This window comes from Phytophthora cinnamomi, assembly GCF_018691715.1.
Source record: "Phytophthora cinnamomi strain GKB4 chromosome Unknown Contig119, whole genome shotgun sequence".
Lineage (NCBI taxonomy): Eukaryota > Oomycota > Peronosporomycetes > Peronosporales > Peronosporaceae > Phytophthora > Phytophthora cinnamomi.
Window position 1 is genome coordinate 165,613 of NW_027151052.1, and position 13,190 is coordinate 178,802.

The window sequence follows — 13,190 nt, forward strand, 5'->3', positions numbered from 1 at the left end:
ATCAAACGAATCTCTATATATATGCCAGAGCAAACTAAATCTTTTTCGAAATCTTAAATGTAGAATTTCCATGGCTACGAAGACTCCAGTTTACCCGTGTCCCATGAACCCGACCAAAATTCAGGTTTCCTACACCGGTTCGTTGTATTGTGCAGCCGTACGAGGCAAGGTCCCTATCTGATTGTGAGCTCCAAGACGATTACGATAGCGTAGTGCAGTCGGTTGATTGTGCTGGCGGTGGCGGTGGGCTCTTCCTTTCAACATGAATTGCAGCTACCGAGTCGATGACTGACCACGTCGACAACTGCCTACACCGGCACAAATTCGTGACTTGCATGACCTGACAGCGAATATGTGGGCCCGCTCCTCGAGGTCCTGCCGGGATCACGTTCTCCCACTTCGCGATTAACTTCGGGCCCCGCAAGTTCAACGATCCAGAACAGATTCTGCGTAGATAAATGCCTCGCTTCACCAGTTGGTTTGCTTTCGCTGTCGTCGTGGCGGTGACATTGATCGACGTCGCAGTTGGTCACCCAGACACGGCCCCAAGCATCGAGATATCCGCAGGCCCCCACTCCTCGCGCAGGTTGTTCGTCAAAAAAGGCCAACGTTTGTTGAAGAATTGCATCCAGTCGGACACTGGTCGAGAGCTGAAAGAGAGGGCGATCGCTCGTCGTCTAGCAATTCTGGAGAACTACCACATCGATCGTCGCCGCCTCAATGCCGATACGGCTCTCGCCACCAACCACGAATCGAATCGCACAGGCCTCACATCCAATACGACGGCGAGTGAGCTATTCAACGGTGAACCAGCTTGTCTACTCGAGCCGGAAGTCACTGAAGGACCGTATTACGTATCGGGAGAGCTTATCCGATCCGACATCCGTGAAGACCAACCGGGCATCGACCTGCATGTGGATCTGCAATTCATCGACGTGAACACGTGCTCACCGGTGAGCGAGCTGTACGTCGACTTCTGGCACGCAAACGCCAGCGGGGTGTACTCGGGGGTTGTCACGAGGACCACCGGGAACTCAGACGATGCCTCCAACGTCGCCACCACGTTCCTCCGTGGCTTATCGCCCACCGATTCCGACGGGTTCGTTTCTTTCGCCACCAAGTTCCCAGGGCTCTACGCGGGGCGCACTACTCACGTCCACATCTTGACGCACTCGGGTGGAACTGTGCTAGCCAACGGGACCTACTCGGGTGGACGGGTGTCACATGTAGGCCAGCTCTTCTTCGACCAGTCCCTCATCACGGAGGTGCAGTCGTCTAGCGTCTATACGAGCAACTCGAATCCAGTCACTACGAACGAAGATGATTCCATTGCTTTGCGGTCTGCGTCTGACGACTTCGATCCGTTCGTTCGGTACGTTCAACTGGGAGAGTCCGTGGAAGATGGCCTGTTGTCTTGGATCTCGGTCGGCGTGGACATGACGAACGACAACAGCGTGTCAATTACTGGAACGTACACTGGAAGCGGAGACGATGGCGCGGCGACGTCCGGTGGAGGTACGGCGGCTCGTTCCAGCTCCGGGCCGACTTTTGCGACTGACATTTCTTCGGGCTCTGCTGACATAGGGAATGACGCTCTCAAGCTCGAACAAGGCTGCAGCTGGATTTTAGCTATCGTACTCGTGCTGTTGCATTAATTGACCCAGTGGCATCGATAGAAGGATGATTTTGCACAGACTGGCAAGTCAGTTACGAAAACCCAAAGTAAGGGAATTTGCCAATTTAGTGCACTTTTCAAAGGGCATCAGTCAAGGCGCGGTAGCCGAAAGTCTACTGTGAGTTTCAGTGTGGAATATGCATGCCCAGACAGGTGTTTGTTTACTCTCTTTCATAGATTAATTCTGGTGTGAAGAGGCTCTTATTGGGTAGTTTGGATGGATTGTAGTGAATGGCCTATTTCCTGCTGATTGCCAGTTTAGTGCTCCTTTTTATCTTAGTATTTGTATGAACCAGCAACTCTCAAACTGGGACAGTGTTTCTTTCATTCAGTGGTTAGGTAACCTATAATACACGATAAAAACGCAAACACATCAGTATTGAAAGGATATGTATCTTGGAAATAAGTTGTCATTTCGACAGTGCTGACAGCTCAGTCGGTTAACGCCGCTGGCTTATTGAGGGCCCTACGGGGAGCAGGCCTTGACAATGCTTTCCCCACGCTTGGCCTGCTTTCCGATAAGCTGTCGCCCCATTATCCACTCACAAAGGTTTTGCTCTGCCTCAGCTGTCAGGCGTGGTTGAGGGCCACGTCGCTGAGACTCCATCGAGTCGCCTTTCATGCGCTTGCCTACCCACTTAATTAGCGTGCGGTACGGAATCTTGGTGCTCATGCTGACAGCTTTTGCCTTCTCGCCAGCAACAACTCGCTCCACGGCAGAGTTTAGCTTGCTCTTGGTGTAGTCTCCGCGCTTCTTGATCACGACTCTCGGGGCGAGGTCAATTTGGTAGTGATAGTCAAATAGTTAAGCTCATGCCACTAGTACTAACTGCAAAAACAGACGAGACAAATCGGGTGGCCGAGAGTTAGCCAACAGGAGCTGAATACATAATGGCAGGTTTTACGGTTTCGAATATTTCATCCAGTAATATACCAGAGCTCGTAGGGTTTTGGCGTGATTGGTCGTTTCTATTAGTGCACTAATATGCTTCTAGTGCACTAAAGTGACAGATTCCCTTAGTTAATCTTGAGCATGTACTACCATTTGCGCTGGATTATATTTCAGTGGTACGCCATTTTCGCGTTCGAGCCGGTGTTGGGGCCTGCGCTGCCAAACGCACTTCCACTGATGCTATCAAGCAGGAAGGCCCCACTGCTGTTGCTCGAACGCAAGTTTGCGGTCGTGGTCGACGCTGTGCTCGTCGAACCATATGCTCTCTGCGTCGCCTACGTGAAACACATGCTCAGATGTTAGCCTCTTGTTCGTTCACCTTGATAATGATCCACTTTGCGGTGCGTACCTGGTATTGATATCCAGAGAGCATCGGCACTGCGTCTTCCTGGTAGTGTTGCCCTGGTGCAAGACCGTGTCCGCCACTACGGATAGGAGCGTAAGCGTAATTGGGCGTCGGAGGCTTATCACGTGGGTTGTTTGCGCCATAGCTACCGCCAGACAAGGATGCGGAGGCTGAAGTGGCAGACGATGAGCGCAGGCGTTGCCGCTGAGCTGATGAGTTCTTGTCCTGACGCGTGAAGAACAGCAGTAGCGCGCTGGGAACGAACTCAGTCGAAAAGTGGATGGTGAACTCGTACGCAATGTGGTGGACACCCACGGGAGTGCGGTACTGGGACTCCTCCGATTCCATGTATCCGGTGCCCATGCCGATCAAGTACACCGCCTTCACCGCGAACAGAACGCAAAGCAGGATGCACACCGCCGTAATCTGGTCACGTTCAACGCCAATAGAGATCGTTAGTCACAGCGGTTTAGTTAGCTAACAGCATCCTATCTTCCCCGCATACTGGCTGGCAGAACTTACCCTGCGCAACACGAGTTGCCTGGGTGAACTAGCTGCGATGGAGAACGACGAGCCTCCTTGGCGTCCTGATGTGCCGTTCCCGTTGCCCATGGCCGCGGAGGACAGGTCGAAGAAGAAGTCTTCGTCCGGGCTCTGGTTGCGGAAGAAGTCGATGAGCCGGATGCTGTAGTACAGGATGCCAAAGAGCCCGATGAAGTAGACCCCGCCCTGCAGCAGGTCGCAGCCCCTCCAGAGGCCTGCCGACGTGCTCGCCAGCGCAAACAGCAGCACGAAGCCCACGTAGAGCAGCACGTTGAACAGGAAGAAAAGGCGGCGGGGCCACGGGTGCGCCTTGCCCCAGCAGGCGTAGCACAGCTGCGCCCAGAAGAGCAGCACGAGGCCGTACATGGACACGAACAGCATGGACGGCAGCCACAGGAACAGCGTCAGCAGGCGGCAGTACACGGAGGTGGACGGCAGCGCCGTCACCTGCTCCAGTGTAGCCACCTCCGTCACCAGCGAGCACACGCGCAGCGTGGCCGCCACGAACAACAGCAGGTAGAGTCTCTGGCGCATCTCGGAGCCCGTGGAGGCGGCGGCCGCGCCCTCCTCCTCCATGAGCGCGGACTCAGAGCCGCCCACGACGTTCACGGGGGCCGGAGGGGCCTGCGGCACGGCCGCATACGGCGCTTTGCCTGCTGGAACGGGCCCCGCAGCCTCGTTGGCCGCGGCGGAGGCGGCGCTGGAGAGGCGTTTGCGCTTGGCCGCGTGCTGCCGGTACAGCACGCGCCCGGACACGGCGCTCAGCGACAGGAACAGCAGGATGGTCAGCAGCAGCAGCAGGCGGTCTGCGAGGCTCAGCGCGTCGGTGCCGTCGCCTGGCGCGGGCTCAACGTCCACCATGGCTGTGGAGGTGGTGGCTGCGCGGGAGCGAGGATTGTGCAGTCAACAGAGCGAGTTAGACGGCGTTACGCGTATATTTAGACAGCGCAGACGCAACGCTACAAGATGAGGTGCTGCGCGTGGCGGGAACCTCGCCCAGACAGCAGATATCGCAGCGAGACGCCTGTGGATGGATCACCCGTACCTCGCAGCGTAGGACGAAGCTGACTGTTAGATGCAGTCTGGTGCACGGCCACAGAGAAGTGTACCAGGAATCAGGTACACTACAACTCGTTCGAAATGGCGTGTCCCACACTTCTTTTTTTATCAGATCAGGTGATGAACGTATCAGACGACGGGTTAAGAGCACCTCGCTTTCACCGCCAAGAGCACGTTTATCAACGTGAACCCAAGAGCTCAATTGGATCCGTGGATGCTCCGCCGGCTGCGTCATCTTGCTCTTGCTCTTGCTCTTCCCCCTCTCCGCACGCGCAGCATGTCCTCCGTCCCCTGGCGCGTCGACTCCGACGCCGCCCGCCGCTCCAGCGTCGCGAGCTTCAACGAGTTCCTGCGCGCCGCCCGCTCGGCGCTGACCCAGTCTCCGCCTCCCGCGTCCGTGCACGTGCTCATGGGCAACGAGGCGGCGGACGCCGACTCCATCGTCAGCTCGCTGGCCTACGCCTTCGTGCACTTCCAGCGGCACGCGGAGGCACTGCACTTGGCGGTGCTGCCCATCCCCAGGGCGGAATTGGTGCTGCGCTGCGACGTCACCGCGCTGTTCCAGGAACTGGGCGTCGACACGCGCGCGCTGGTGTTCGTGGACGAGTTCCCGTGGGACATCAGGGCCCAAGTGAAGGTGACGCTCATGGACCACAACGCGCTCAGCAACAAGAAGATCCCGCAGCTGCGGGACTTGCAGGTGGTGGAGATCGTGGACCACCACTCGGATCTGGGCCAGCACCTGGACGCCGAGAAGCGCGAAGTGGCGTTTGCGGACGGCAATGCATTGGTGGCCAGCACCTGCACACTGGTGGCGGAGAGGCTGAAGGAGGTGGACAGTCACGACGCGCACAAGTTGCTGTCGACCATGCTGCTCGGCGTCATTGCGCTGGATAGCATCAACTTCGACCCGAGTGCGAAAAAGGTGACGCCGCGGGATGTAAAGGCCGCCGAGAAGTTGGAGGAGACGGCGTTTGCGAGCAAGGCGGAGTTGTTCAAGTGGCTGCAAGCGGAGAAGTTTAATCCGGCGCATTGGGGGGCGTTTACACTGGAGAACTGTCTGCAGGTGGACTACAAGGAGTTCACGTTCGCGACGGCGGCGGGTGATGCCAAGAAGGTCGGCATCAGTGCGGTGCTTATCGATCTGGAAACCTTTGCACTCAAGGTGAAAGATGCTGCTGCGCTACGTCAGGGATTGTCGGCTTACTCCAAGCAGAATGAACTGGCATTCTTGGTAGTGATGACCATGTTCATGACCGCCGATGGACAGCGCCACCGCCAGGTGCTCTTCTTCCAGGAAAGTGGAGACGACATCAAACACTGCGTGGCCTTTTTTGGAAAGGAGGCTTCGTTGCATCTAGAACTCTTGAGGCTCCCTGAAACGCATCGCGATGAACGTGTAACTGCCTTCAACCAGCTCAATACGGCCGCCTCCAGGAAGCAGGTCGCGCCATTGATTCAGCGCGCACTTGCTGAACCTGTGGTCAAGCTCTAGCCCACAACGATATTGAATTGCTGGTGAAGCTTTCGCCATCATCACGATTGACTTTTTTATTGTATTATTGTTTTCGCGTTTCCAGAGAACTTTGATGTAGTTGCAGGACTCTTCTTCCGATTCTGTAGGCGGTGACGAACTTCGACGTGAGTCTGGTTGATGCTGGTGACACATAAAAACGATAAGTAGGTAATTCATGGATGACCGATACCCTGGTGTCTCGTTGGGAAGCGGACAATAGAATGATTGAAAATGAGGTGGTGACACTTCAGACGAACCAACAAACACTGCTGCGACCACCACAATTTGAAGCTTCTACACGGGCTACGGGCTATGCCCAAAAATTGGTATCCTGTGGCTTGTGCATCGAGTGTGAGCTTCAGGTGCAAGCTTGCTATGTGTGGTACCCCCCGTTAAATTATCGCAGCACCAGCAGTGCGCGATGGGATTCTGACTCGCTTTCTGTGGTGTGGCCAGTTGTTGTCAAAATTGAAAGTCACAGCTGGAGGGTAGGGCATGAATGACGGATATTGAAGTGGTTCGGCCAATGGCCTGTGCGATGCATATTGCGGTTGCTCGCGCGGATTATGGATAGACGTCATGAGCCGGCGGCGATTTCAAGAGCAACCCAAGACCGTACTTTTACAGGATCATTTCTATAGTACCTTCTATTCTATTCGACTTTCCGAATAGACAAACTCAATAACTTTGATGATCGTATTCGACTTCATTCATTGACTCGGGATATCGGTGGTTGCAGCGCTGGGTCCTCTCTTGGACTCGGTCTCCCCCATTGATGAACGTCCGCTGTCGCTATTCCAAGGCAGCGTGAGTGAGTGGAGTGATATGAGAAGTTATTGACATCAACCTCACTACTTAAGAATACTTTTCTCCTAATTTCATCTCCGTACTATTCTACAACATGGGATACCATACACAGCTATTCGATCTCTACGTCTAGGCATTCGGCTTCAGGAAAATAACTCTTCGTTGAGGTACTGTAGTATTCTACGTGGTGGTATCACCTTTTGTGCGACGTTGAAGTGACTGACAAAAATCGGCACCAGTGCCCATCGATCTGAGACCTCCGTGCCGAACTGACGGGCCGAGCTGCACTTCTACAGTCGAGAGCGATGGGACGTTTCGGCGGGCTGAAAGCGCCCGGAACTGCGTTTACCCAACGCGACGACAGGCCCAGTCGTCTTCAACTACTCCAGCGCCCGCTCGCACGCAGGGAATCCACCGCGTCACCACTCTGATGGTAGACGCTTGGAGCTGCAGCCGACGAAAGGCCAGCACAACGCTGCAGCCGTCGCCATTAACCAACTCGTCTGTGGATATGTATCATCTAGCTATGCTGCCGGAACCCAAGAGCCTCTTGGCCCGGACCAGCAGCCCAGCCGCGCGTTCGGCGACAGCCGTTACGACTTCCTCGACTACAGTTCCTCATACAGACAACAGCCTCAAATTTTCGCGCGGCGACAAGCCGAAATGCGATGATCGGCGCAACTATTGCCGTGTTCGAAGCACTCGCCACGCCACTTTGCTTGCTCGCTATGAGAACATCGCGGGTCTGGGAGACGCGGTCGGCGGCGCCATTACCACGTGAAAGCGCTGCTAACCACGTGAGTATACCATGTGGTCGGTGATCTTGTAAAATAGAAGCCGCCACTGATTGGCCGCGGGGACATAATGTGCAGCACATGACGTTTGTGGACCACGCCGCGGTCTATTTATAGGAAATTCTGTGCAGCTCGCCCAATCGGCGCGCGCAGACGCAGAGAAATGACGCTCCGATTGGCGGATATTTCCCGTTCCCGGCATTCAGTGCGTGCAGAAATAGCCCAGCCGCGCCCACTCAGTCTAGAAAACGCCCTCAGCCAAGCAGTCCACCCGCGGTCGAGCAGCTCCAGCGCTCCTCGTGTCCGTTCCGCCCCGCCTAGCAGCCCCTCGACGCCCGTAGCCAGCGCGTCGAGCCCCGATCCTGCTAGCAGAGCCGCCCGCCCCGTCCTCTCGGTCGATCGCGACCTCCGGCACCAAATTGAGCAACTCTGAGTTCGCTGACGCTTCGCCGAGTCCACTGGTTGTGGGAGTGGAGAGCAGCCCCGCGCCGAGCCTTCCGCCAGGAGTAAAGAAAACTGCAGCCAGCAGAGCCGACAGTGACCGCTTCGACGAGCGAGCAGCGAAGTGGCGGCGCAGTCGACGGATGGGATAAGTTTGCTGGCCTGAGACCGACCGACACGCGACGACAGTGCTTTGCCTACTAGAGAGAGAGAGAGCAGCCCAGTGTCTTCACCCCGAGTCCACCACCTTCCTTCCTGCCCTACCCGACCGACTATCTACCCTTTACTATATAGACCCGTGACAGAGACACGATGATCGCGCCGACGAACAAGCCGACGATGGTCAAGTGGGAGCACCTGTCCTTCGTGATCATGGACGCCCCCAACGACAGCAACCTGCACATCTACCTCAAGGAGCTCAAGAAGCACAACGTCACGGACCTCGTGCGCGCCTGCGAGGTCACGTACAGCAGCGAGTCCGTGGAGGCCGCCGGCATCCACGTGCACGAGCTCGAGTTCCCGGACGGCGAGTCGCCCGACCCGGAGATCTTGGACCAGTGGCTCGACCTGGTGGAGGACTGCTTCAAGGACAACGCCATCGACTCCAAGAACAACAAATCCATCGCGGTGCACTGCGTCGCTGGGCTCGGCCGGTGAGTTTATCGCATTTTGCTTGCTGTCTGGCGGGTGGGAGGGAACTTATTGGCTAATGAACCCCTCTTTCTGAACGTGGTGTTGGAACAGAGCCCCCGTGCTGGTGGCCATCGCGTTGATCGAGTACGGACTGGACCCCATCAACGCCGTGGAGCACATCCGCAAGTTCCGGCGTGGCGCCATTAATTTGCGCCAGCTCAAGTACCTGGAAAAGTACCAGCCGCGGCGCGGCAACAAGGCCAAGTGCACCATCATGTGAAGGGGCGATGGGGGGGAGAAAATGCCAGGCGCAGGTTGTGAGTGTGCCGGCATTTTCGCGCGTCTGCTCGGGCGTTTCTTGGCTGCTGGTCTTCCCCCCACAACTTTTATCTTTGCTGTTTTACACCTACGTTCTTCCCTGGCCTGGCTACGATATGCGTCGTAGCGAGGAAGAGCGAACGCTCATATCAAGACTTATCCAGCCCCGGCGCCGGCATGTCGGCGTCTACAGACCATATTCACAAACACGGCATTGCTTATACTATGTGCATTTGGTGTCTGCCTGCGCTGGGATGAGGTTGTTGTGAATAGCGCCATGGATCACCGCTACCGAAAAATTCCGAAGACGGCCACGTCACGTAGAACATGATCAACTTCAAGCCAGTCCCCAGCTCACAGCTCGACTAGCATAACAAGCAGAAGCGATTTGCATCCGTATTCTCTACAGCAAAGCGTTCGAGAAGAGATAGACCTATCTGCAAAAACACTCGTTCTCGAAAGAACTCGAGTCTCAACAGCAGGATTGCACTCAGATTGATCTAGGTACCCACGGGTTGAGTATCGACTGGCTGGGTCCCAACAGGCTGGCATTCCGTACAATTTTGTTTTTCACGGAATGTTGCGTTGAAGCTGGCACTTCAACGTCTGTCGGATCCCAGGATAAGAAGAGAAGAATGCAGTCAAGCGGATTCACACCTGCACTGGAGGAAGGGTATTCTGGTGGTCTCTATTGATGGACTTTACTATACAGAGCCTGGTTGCCTGCCTATATGGCTAAAACTGCAAGCTTACTTGTAAATATGATTCATGTAGCGCGAGTCATTTTAATCAAAAGCGAGGGTTGCCTGGCCGCCGGGCTGCTTCTTGATGAGTGCGTTGCCGTTGTTGCTGCTTGTAGTTCCCTCTGTGTGCTTGGCTTTTCTCGGCTGGAAATCTGCAAGCTCGCTGAACCACTTCACGACGGGGAAGTGTCCGTTGTAGATTGCAAAATCGACGGCGACGGTGGTGCAGCCCTCAGAGCGATTGGCCCACAACCACTGCACTGTTGCCAAGTGACCTCCGGCGGCGGCAGTGTCCATTGCACCCGTCGTGCAGCCCTCACTCCGGTTCTCGTGAAGCCATTTCACAACATCCAGGTGACCGCCAGCCGCAGCACTATCCATCGCGTGGACGGAGCAGCCTTCGCTGCGGCTTTCGTGCAACCACTTGACCACCTCGAGGTGGCCGCGTAGTGCTGCAGCATCCATCACTCGGGTCGAAATCTCCATCTCGGGTCGGTATGCGGTGAGCCATTGCACAATGCCGAGGTGTCCCTCGGTGGCTGCTATCCGCATGGACCAGTCAAAGCCGTGGTCGTTGATATCGGCATTCCGTTCGCCCAAGCGCTTCAAGAGCGAGAGGTATCCGCAGCACGCAGCCTTCTCGATGGTCCACCGAGTGGAGCAGTCCAAGAAGGACTCGATGAGTTCCGGCACCAAGCCACTGGCAATGGCGCCAACCTGGTCTCTTACGACCACCTCGACGCTCATCATCCGCTCCATGGTCATGTTTGCTTTTTGCTCTGCTTTGGTGGTTGATCTGGTGTGGTGCTTCCTGTATTGTGCGCTGAATCAAAAATGAAAGCGATCTGCGTGTGGGACTAAGGACACATGCGAAGTTGCATGCCATGAGCCCTTGCGCCACCCTCCATCGAGAGACGATGGGTGTTGCCCCAGATGCATGAGCCAGAATAGTCGGGCCAAACTCGTCTCACCACGGAGCTGTCCATATGCATCTAGCAGCTTCGGGTTCTGATCCAGCGATGGATAGTTCACCGTTTCGATTGAGCCGCATTGACCCGCGCTGCATCGAGTGGTAACGCGTGCACGCACGCACGCCAGCTTCTGCAGCACGACGACGCTCGAAAAACGCCTGCTGATCCCGTCGGCGTGGTGCCGGGCGGTGGTTGTTGCCAAGGAAACCCCGTCACACCAGCGTAGCGAAGCCCCGCAAGTGAGGGGTGTCTGAGACACAGATACAACAGAATCCGTCAAACACCTCGCTTGATTTTCGTGTTACAGGTCACAATTCCGATATAATACTCGTTTCAGTCTTCGCTTTGCAGATACCAAGTTGAAGTGCACTTCAACTTGTGGTTCTCACTGTACTGATTAGGTTAGATAGAATGCACGCACGATCGGAGCTGTTCGATCCAGCCCCGTCGGTCTCTGTCAATATGGTACGCATAAGGGTGTCTGTGGACCTCAGTTCCGGCACGAGAGGCCCGTGCTCATCCGCCGTGGGCGGTGTCGGGGCACCTCCAGCAGCGTCGCGCTCAGGCGGCGCTCTCTCCGCGACCAGCGCGTGGGCGAGCGCGCCTGGTCGGCGTCTTGCACCTCGACGTTCTGCTCGTTGAGCCAGCGCAGGATGTGCATGTGCCCGTTGAGCAGCGCGAAGTGCGACGCCACGCTGGTGCAGCCCTCCTTGCGGTTCGCCGCGAGCCACTGCACGGTCTTGAGGTGGCCGCCGGCGGCCGCACTGTCCATGGCGGCGGTGGTGCAGCCCTCGGCGCGGTTCTCGTGGAGCCACTGCACGACCTCCAGCCGCCCGTAGGCCGCGGCGCTGTCCATGGCGGCCGTGGTGCACCCTTCGTCGCGGTAGTGGTGCAGCCACTTGATGATGTGGAGGTGGCCGCGCAGCGCAGCCGAGTCCATGACGCGCGTGGAGCACTCCATGTCCGGCTGGTAGGCGGTCAGCCACTTGACGACACGCAGGTTTCCGCTGTCAGCCGCGGTGCGCAGCGCCCAGTCCAGCTCTCGGGGCGACACGGGGGCCTCCTTGGCGCCCAGGCGGTCCAGCAGCGTCAAGTACCCGGCGCAGGCGGCGCGCTCGATCGACCACTTGCGCGACGTGTCCAAGTACTCGCTCACCATTTCGGCCACGTGGGGGCAGCCGACCAGCGCGTCCTGCTGGCGCATCACGACGTCCACGGAGGCGAACACGGGCGTCCGGAAGCTCATGGTCTCTCTACCGACGCAAATTGGAATCTGACCGGCGGTTGGAGCGGTCGGCGATGCTCGCTCCTCGCTGTCGTGGCGTCGGCGAGCCGAGGCTCAACTGGAGGTGACAGCAGTTCCGCTTTTCTCCTGCGCTGACGTACCTCGCGACCTCTGGGCGGTTAGCTCTCCGGCTCCAGGGCAACTCCTGGCCGACACGGGGCCCGACGAGATGACGATCGCCGCGAAAGGGAAGCCGAGTTGAGGCGGCAACTCGACGACGTGTTCTTCTCCGGACGCCAGCGAGAGCGAGCGCCGATGCATTGCAGCGGCGTGGACGGCTCGAAACCGGGTGGCGGAGGGGACTCGCAGCGCTCCGTCGGATGGGGACCGCGGTGTCGCGGGCAGCCAGCGACAGCTCTAATAATTCGGCCAAAATTGCCGCGCCGCCTCGAGCGCCGCGAGAGAAGAGAGCACAAAGTAGGTATGGCAATGCGCGCCTCAACCAGCCAGCCTGGGGGCAAGAAGGCAACGAGCATGCGTCCGTGGGCCCGACCTACTGCGCTTGCTGTCGCATCGCGGCGTTTCGTCCGTTACCGGTACATGCGGTGCCGTTCCCCAAGTTGAAGTAAGCCTGAGTTCGTGTGGCGCACACCGTGGTGTGTCCCACACTGGATTTGTGTACACACACGCGACACGGACTCCTGCGCGGCTGCATAGATGGCGCTCCTGACTGACTGTTCGAGACGCATGCCATCCGCCCTCGGTTCCCGATACAAACTGGCAGTCGTTCTATCCGCGCAGCGGAGTTGAAGTAGGCGGGGGGTCGCCCCTACAGCCGCACAAAGCTGCTATCGAGATCGCCTCCCAGCTCATAATCCAAAGTGCAACCAAGCCGACAACTAATTGCAGCCAAGCGCAGCCGAGACAAGATGCCGCAGAGCCGCGAACTCGCCAACAAGAAGAACGACCACAAGGACCGCCAGTCGCGCGGCCCCATGGGCGCGGGCTCCGGCCCCAAGAAGGGTGCGTAGATGGAGACTATACCAGCAGGTGACGGGACCAGAGCTGACCTTGCGGCCTCTGCTTGAATGCAACGCAGGCGGCGCCGGCGCGCACAACTGGGGCGTCTCGACGGCGGAGGAGGGCGCCATCGCCGCCGTGGACCGC

At 57.3% G+C, this 13,190-nt stretch overlaps 5 protein-coding genes across 5 annotated transcripts; 2 read left to right on the forward strand and 3 right to left on the reverse strand.

Annotated features, from left to right (window-relative positions):
• Positions 1 to 2,737: 2,737 nt before the first annotated feature.
• Positions 2,738 to 4,377, reverse strand: IUM83_16729 (uncharacterized protein; the record flags this gene model as incomplete). The annotated part of the gene is made up of 3 exons (XM_067941634.1): positions 2,738 to 2,902; positions 2,977 to 3,399; positions 3,496 to 4,377. 3 exons carry the CDS (start codon positions 4,375 to 4,377, stop codon positions 2,738 to 2,740), a joined length of 1,470 nt encoding a protein of 489 aa, XP_067781236.1.
• Positions 4,378 to 4,852: 475 nt separating this feature from the next.
• Positions 4,853 to 6,070, forward strand: IUM83_16730 (prune protein; the record flags this gene model as incomplete). The annotated part of the gene is made up of 2 exons (XM_067941635.1): positions 4,853 to 5,692; positions 5,768 to 6,070. The coding sequence occupies 2 exons, from the start codon at positions 4,853 to 4,855 to the stop codon at positions 6,068 to 6,070; spliced, it is 1,143 nt and encodes a 380-aa protein (XP_067781277.1).
• Positions 6,071 to 8,445: 2,375 nt separating this feature from the next.
• Positions 8,446 to 9,046, forward strand: IUM83_16731 (protein tyrosine phosphatase type IVA protein 1; the record flags this gene model as incomplete). Its single annotated transcript, XM_067941636.1, has 2 exons — positions 8,446 to 8,786; positions 8,878 to 9,046. The coding sequence occupies 2 exons, from the start codon at positions 8,446 to 8,448 to the stop codon at positions 9,044 to 9,046; spliced, it is 510 nt and encodes a 169-aa protein (XP_067781218.1).
• An 823-nt stretch (positions 9,047 to 9,869) lies between these two features.
• On the reverse strand, positions 9,870 to 10,586 carry IUM83_16732 (Myosin light chain kinase-related; the record flags this gene model as incomplete). The annotated part of the gene is made up of 1 exon (XM_067941637.1): positions 9,870 to 10,586. The coding sequence occupies one exon, from the start codon at positions 10,584 to 10,586 to the stop codon at positions 9,870 to 9,872; it is 717 nt and encodes a 238-aa protein (XP_067781217.1).
• Positions 10,587 to 11,288: 702 nt separating this feature from the next.
• On the reverse strand, positions 11,289 to 12,044 carry IUM83_16733 (Myosin light chain kinase-related; the record flags this gene model as incomplete). Its single annotated transcript, XM_067941638.1, has 1 exon — positions 11,289 to 12,044. One exon carries the CDS (start codon positions 12,042 to 12,044, stop codon positions 11,289 to 11,291), a length of 756 nt encoding a protein of 251 aa, XP_067781216.1.
• Positions 12,045 to 13,190: the final 1,146 nt, after the last annotated feature.